Source organism: Macrobrachium rosenbergii, chromosome 20 (assembly GCF_040412425.1).
Source record: "Macrobrachium rosenbergii isolate ZJJX-2024 chromosome 20, ASM4041242v1, whole genome shotgun sequence".
Lineage (NCBI taxonomy): Eukaryota > Metazoa > Arthropoda > Malacostraca > Decapoda > Palaemonidae > Macrobrachium > Macrobrachium rosenbergii.
Window position 1 is genome coordinate 24,020,001 of NC_089760.1, and position 7,500 is coordinate 24,027,500.

Sequence of the window (7,500 nt, forward strand, 5' to 3'; positions counted from 1 at the left end):
TATTGCATGTTAGTGATATAAAAATTTTACCGGTTTCCCAGACGCTTTATTGGGTTTCTTGTATATCTGTGACTGATAGCCTGTCGTTCAAAGCATCTTTGATATATTGGTTTTATACATACATATATATATATATATATATATATATATATATATATATATATATATGTGTGTGTGTGTGTGTGTGTGTGTGTGTGTGTGTATGTATGAGGTTCCTAGGTATATGTCACATGCTCACGGCACCGCAGGCAATCAGAGCAACGTTTTATCCATTACCTGATACATACTAGAAGCCTTGTGTCAGGTAAACTGTTATCCTATTAAACAAAAGCTTATTTTAATGAATTCTTAGCGTACTTCACCATGGAAGAAGTAATATAATGAAATTTAATTAAAAGTACAATGAAGGCAAAGAACAGTTCCCACAGACAAATTCATCCAGTTTTTGTAAAAGAAAGAAAATTAAACTAAAAATGCAAAACAGTTTTCTCGCATGTACACGCGACTTCTTTTGAAATTAATTTTAAATAGGAACAAAAATAAAGGAAAACAGTTCCTACAGAAAGAAAGAAAACTTACCTCCTTTAGAAATACAAGTGAGAGAAGCGGTATCACCCTCACGGTAAGGACCAACAACACTCGTCACTGGTCCTTCTTTGGAGACCACAAAAACGGTCTTTGGTGGTACTGTAAAGAGAGAGAAAAATTATATTGTTTTTGACTTTAGAGAGATGGAAAAAAATCATTATGTTGAATATTATAACGTTTGCTATGTCGAAGAATTAATTACACTACCGTTAATTTATCTTATTACATGACTCGTCCAGTTATGGGCAGCAGATTATACATAGAGTATTTTATTTAAAAAAATCGTTTTGTATACATATTTACTTACTGATAAGTTCCCCAACTGGCATCGATAACAGTCAAAGACACTAGATTTCTAATAAGTTTTCTTCACTTTATTTATTTCTTGTGTTGTAGTTATTATTATTATTATTATTATTATTATTATTATTATTATTATTATTATTATTATTATTATTATTATTATTATTATTATTATTATTGATGGGCAAAATTCATGTAGAACGAACTAAAAGGTAATTTTTCACGCATTGAGCTGTGACAGAAGCTCTCGCAGTATCTTGTGAATAAAGAAAACATACAGGGAATACAATTATGTATATAATGACATGTATAAAATGACAACAAAAAAAAATTAGGTAATATTACGGCGCTTAAAATGATTATCCCCTGCCACTTGTAAACTTTAGAGCCTTACTGTTAATAATGATAACAAATTTAAATTAAGGATTCCCTGAAGCGATGCACTGGGGAAGGGTTCCATGCAAGAAAGACTTCGTACCAAAAGATATAATCTTAACTTTTAATCAGTTTTCGAAATTATATCGCACTTATGTCTTTTTTTTTTCTTATACCAGCAGCAATATAGAATTCTTATATGCCTGAAGTATACGTGACCTGACAGAAATAAAAAAAAGTTGCTGCATTATTATTATTATTATTATTATTATTATTGTTGTTGTTGTTGTTGTTGTTGTTGTTGTTGTTGTGTAATTTGCTGTTGTTTTAAAGATAGCTATGAAACACGTGAACAAATTCAGAGCAATAGAACATTAAGATTCACATTAAGATTCGTCATACGAGACTGAGGAAGAGAGAGGGAGAACTGGGAGGTTAGCCAGAACCCCAGCTGCAAGGTTTCGATGCTCGAAAAATTCCGCATTGCAAGAATGAGGAACTCTTTCAAATTTCCAATAAATTACTTCTTAAAAATTAGAAATGTTTCTTTTTTTTATTTTATCCCGTTTTTCATTATTTTATATATTTTTTAAAAATTTCTTTTCATCCATATTTTGGCTTATATCTTCGATAAAAAGAACTGTCCGGGATCAAATGCTCAGAGTGTGTAAAATTCAGTTTGTAGATTTTTCCGTCACTCGTCTTTGAAACAAGGGGACAGGAAAAGTATTTTGCATAAAAGTGAAGTTTATGAATGTGTAGAATAGATTCTTCTGAATATGAAATAAATTACATTTTATAAAATGTACACTGCATTCGTGTATGCATATATATGCCCAAATCCAGACCAGTTTTATGAAAAAAGACGGGTAATATATAAGGGAAAATTTATGTGACCTTGTAAAAGGAATATAAACGTTTATTGGTAATATAGAACTTATGTAAATTCATAGAGAATATGGCAGAAATTTATATAATCTCATATAGAATAGGGCAAAAATTTGCGTAAATTCATATACAGTAAGCAAAAGTGTTTGTAAATCGATATAGAATAAGCAAAAAATTCATGTAAATTCGTGTAGATTAGGGCATAAACTTATTTAATTTTGTATGGGATAAGCACGAAAGAGTGATTACTCGTAAATATGTAAAATTTGCTTTTGTTATTGCTGAGCTTGTAGAAAACATTATATTTATGAAATAATGAATACACTATATATTCATCATTATAGATAGAATTACAAAGGCTGGACGTGTATGATTGTTTACGAATGAAGGAGCAAATAAAAGCGAACATTTGGGCGTTTATGAAACCTTACGTTCAAGTGTATGCAAAAATGCATATCAACTGAATGCACATGCAAAATAATCTACCAGTGCAAAAGGAATACTTATATGTAAAACGTATTCATGTAAGCAAAGATTAAAAAAAATTGCATCAAGCAAAGACCTCAAGCGCGGCTGAATGTTTGTATGCATATATGCACATGATTAAATTTTAAATATGCAGAACGGTGCATAGGACAAATAACCGAACAAAGTTGATGCAATGGAACGTGCTTCATAAATAATGGAAAAGTTTAAACTGAATAAATCAGCATAAATACTCATAGATACATAATCATTACACACATTTATATATATATATATATATATATATATATATATATATATATATGTATATATATATATATATATATATATATATATATATATATATATATATATATATATATATATATATATACAGTGTATGTATGTATATATATATATATATATATATATATATATATATATATATATATATATCTATATACAGTGTATGTATGTATATATATATATATATATATATATATATATATATATATATATATATATATATATATATATATATATATATATATATATATATATATAAAAAAAAGGCTAGGCGACGACCGGCAAGACACATCAGTGTGAGGGTGGACCAGGGAAACCAGTTGACTCTTTCCAACGTTTCGTAATAATTTCTTTTTAACGTCATCAGGGATCTGTTGAATAATGAATAAATCACTCAAAAAGTTGCTGTAAAAGCTCTAAAAATCATAAGAACAATAAACTTCACAAAATGCAATACAGATAAAAAACACAACAGAACCAAAGACCGCTAACCAACGTTAGGTGGAGAGAGCAAAAGATACAATGCTTATAGACAGAGTTAGCACAGGTAAAGTTGAGTAGAGGGGGTTTGGGCATTTAACTGGGGGACTAATTGTTTGATAAACAGTTACTCGAGTAGTGGCAATTCATGAGGATTTGCTGTTTAGCCTATTATGCTGAAATCATTTCTTTCAATATGAATTTTACAAATTTTGGTAGGAGCTCTGATATTAGAATGTTCTGGATTTGAGAGCCTCCAACCAGTACGAAAGCTTATTCCCCGATGAGAGTCGATTCTGACCCTTAGTAACCTCCTCGTGGATCCGACCTATGTCCCAGAGTTACACTTAGGGCAAGTATACTTATACACCACGTTAGAGGATAAAAAAGGGCTAAATCGATCCTTGTAGTTTTAACTGTAAGGACCGATTAAGCCCTTTTTATTTTCTAACGTGGTGTATAAGTATACTTGCCCTAAGTGTAACTCTGGGACGGTAACTCTGGGCAAGTACACTTATACACTACATTAGAGGATAAAAAAGGTCTAAATCAATCCTTGTGGCTTTAACTATAAGGATCGATTAAGCCCTTTTTTATCCTCTAACGTGGTGTATAAGTATATTTGCCCTAAGTGTAACTCTGAGACTTATGTTGGATCCATGAGGAGGTTACTGAGGGTCAGAATCAACTCCCACTACAAGGATCGACTTAGCCCTTTTTTATCCTCTAACGTGGTGTATAAGTATACTTGCCCTAATTGTAACTCTGGGACATGTCGGATCCACGAGGAGGTTATTGAGGGTCAGAATCGACTCCCATTGGGGAATAAGCTTTCGTACTAGTTGTAGGGTACCCAATCCAGAACATTTTAATATCAGAGCTCATTCCAAAATTTGTAAAACTCATATCAAAAGAAATGATTTTAGCATAACAGGCCAAATAGCAAATCCTCACGAAGTGCCTATATTCGAGTAACTGTTCATCAAACAACTAGTCCCTTAGTTAAATACCTAAACCTCCTCTACTCAGCTTTACCCGAGTTAACGCTCTCTATAAGCATTCTGTCTTTTGCTCTCTCCACCTAACGCTGGTCAGTGTCTTTGGTTCTGTTGTGTTTTTTAGCTGCATTATATTTGGTGAATTTTATTTTTCTTATGATTTATAAAGCTTTTACAGTAACTTTTGAGTAATGTATTCATTATTCAAGAGATCACTGATGATGCAATAAAGAAATTATTACGAAACGTTGGAAATAAAGAAATATGTAAGAGTTAACCGGCTTCCCTGGTCCCCACACACACACACACATATATATACACATGTGTATATATGTATGTATGTATATATATATATATATATATATATATATATATATATATATGTGTGTGTGTGTGTGTGTGTGTATGCATGTATGTATGTGTGTGCGTGTTCGTGTACTGATCTAATAGAAATGTTTACATTCTGCAAACAATATTGTGAAAGAAAATGTTAATGAACTCGTCACAACAGTCATTATTTAGTGTTCACGTCTCAATAGAAGTGAAATGAGTCATGTTCATGGATGATCATAATTAGTCCATGTCAAGGTGAGGGTGACCTCGTATGTTTAAAAAAAAGTAACAATGCTACATTTGTTTGTCTTTACCTTAGCTAAAGATTCTCTTCTTTTATTACAAACTGGTATGTACATATTTTAACTTTATTTAAGTGTCATTAATTTTTCTTAACCCTTTTTATTTTCGTTGTTCCTTAGCAAGAGTTCCCTTCACTCTTGTTCTTTGTTGACAATATTTGCGCATAATGGTAACAATTATGAAATGTTCCTATAAACAGCAGCCGTTTGGAAACGAATTTAATTATTAAAGTACAAGTTTCTGAAACTTGACGTATAAACTTTACAATAATAACAAACTTCAAGTGAAAATATAGAACCGTCAAAGAGACATGTGATAAGCTACTGTAAATAAGAGAGAGAGAGAGAGAGAGAGAGAGAGAGAGAGAGAGAGAGAGATGGGGGTGAGGAGAGCAGGTGGAAGAGAGAGAGAAATGGGGGTAGGGAGAGAGAGAGAGAGAGAGAGAGAGAGAGAGAGAGAGAGAGAGAGAGAGAGAGAGAGAGAGAGAGAGAGAGAGATGGGCTCCTGTGGTGAGAAATGAGCTCGTATTTGCAGAGCTGGCACCTGCGTTCGCCCACCCACTAGAAGTAATACTTCTTGCCAACCTATCGCTAACTCACACTCCATTTAACTGGAGCAATATCCAGTCATAAAATACGCGGAGTGAATGCACCTTCCATAACATTTCTCAGCCCTGGCATGATTTAGTGGGGAAATGCTTGTAGGAGGGCCTGTAAAATCAGTGACCTGTGTTTAGGAGATTAATATTTCTGGCAAATTCCTTTTTTAAGTTTTAAGTTAGGGTAGGGCAAGGTAGATTAATTTTTGGATGTACTTTTTCATATCACTTGATCTTGGGGAAGGTCTCAGGAGGGGGTATTTTGGGGATGATGGTGCTAGCGTAATACCCGTCTCCAGCTATGCTGTCCACCATTTACCTGGTCATATGACTCACAGTGGACGCATTGGGAAGCAGTTTCACAGTGCCCTGCTCCATCTAGTCAGCATCATCAGCCTCATTGTCCAAATAGTCTCTCTTTTTATATTTTTTTTTAACATTACTTACTAGAATTGGATACTTAGCACGTTCAATTTTGTATTGTTTATCTCCTGAAGATTTGTCAACATGAGCTTTTTGTCTCTTTTCATTGTATCCCAGATACCATCTGATATCCAAGATTTCTGTCTTCTTGTCCAATATCCCAGGTTGATGTTAAACCAGTTATCACTGATTGTCCGTTCCTTCTTAGATATTGTTTCTAGAATTGCAAATATGCCTCGACTTTCAATTCCAAAAGCCTTCCCATCTTCATCCTCAGGAAATTTGGTTAAACCTAGTTACTTGAACCTAGTTACACCATCAGATTTTTATTGGCTGATTTTAATTATACCTATGCTGTGGCAGTGACAAGAGAGTGGTCACTGACAGCATCTGCCCCACTTGTAGCTTCTAACATTCATCAGTGTTAGTGTCCGTTTCGGTTAATGACGATGTGGTCTATTTCTTTTCTGTAATGGCATATGTGTGTATTTATGCATATATGTATGTTCTAAATAGTTATTTGAAAAACATTCTCACAGAGAGAGAGAGAGAGAGAACTTTCAGGAAAACTAACCACACTTACCTATGACCGACAAATTGACTCTCGTGGTCTTCGTAGGTTGACGTCGGAAGTCAACCCTACATTTATAAAGACCGGCGTCCGATGCCCTGATATCGGACACGACCAATTTGGCTGGGGTCACGTCCACGTCTAAGGTCGCTCTTGACCCCAAGACTGTCTCGTCTACCCAGTGCGTCCTTCCTGCCCCGGGACGCATGTCGTAACTGAAAGGTAAGAATTAAATACCTTTTATAACATTGTGCATATCGTCTGATTCATTACTTCCACTTCATATTTCCTTCAGACTAACTTAGTTTTTAAAATTATTCTGTCGTATACTTCCTCACTTCATATTTCTTTCAGACTATCAGCAGCAATGAAAATTATGAGAAAGTCTGTTATTTATATTTATCTTACTAATTATTCTCACTATCAGAACGTACCTCAGTCAAATAACCAGTATCGTGACTGACTTGTATGGATTAATTTATTTTTTTGCTGATTAATGTACTCTTATATAAAATATCTCTTCTTTTTTCACATACTAGATTATACTTCCCATGGACGATTCCTTTCCAAATTAGTTTAGTAATCTTTTTCCACTGTTCAGAATGGTGTCTTAGTTTGAATGATGATGATGATGATAATAATAATAATAATAATAATAATAATAATAATAATAATATATTATGTATATATTATTGTTTTTATTATTATTATTATATATTATTAATGTTGTTGTTAATGTTATTATTATTATTATTATTATTATTATTATTATTATTATTATCATTATCATCATCATCATCATCATCATGGATACACTCCCTACAAAAACAAAAATCTAGTATATCGTCATAAATGGGAATGCTGATAGT

General features: G+C 32.9%; 1 protein-coding gene across 2 annotated transcripts in view; it reads right to left on the minus strand.

Annotated features, from left to right (window-relative positions):
- The window catches only part of LOC136849149 (neural cell adhesion molecule 1-like), a 183,928-nt gene that overhangs the window by 51,774 nt on the left and 124,654 nt on the right, over window positions 1–7,500 (minus strand). For both annotated transcript variants that reach the window (XM_067122226.1, XM_067122225.1), the window contains exons 3-4: window positions 6,644–6,846; window positions 580–687 (exon numbers count right to left, since the gene is read on the minus strand). In XM_067122226.1, coding sequence (XP_066978327.1) covers window positions 580–687; window positions 6,644–6,846 — 311 coding nt within the window. The remainder of the gene's footprint in view (window positions 1–579; window positions 688–6,643; window positions 6,847–7,500) is intronic.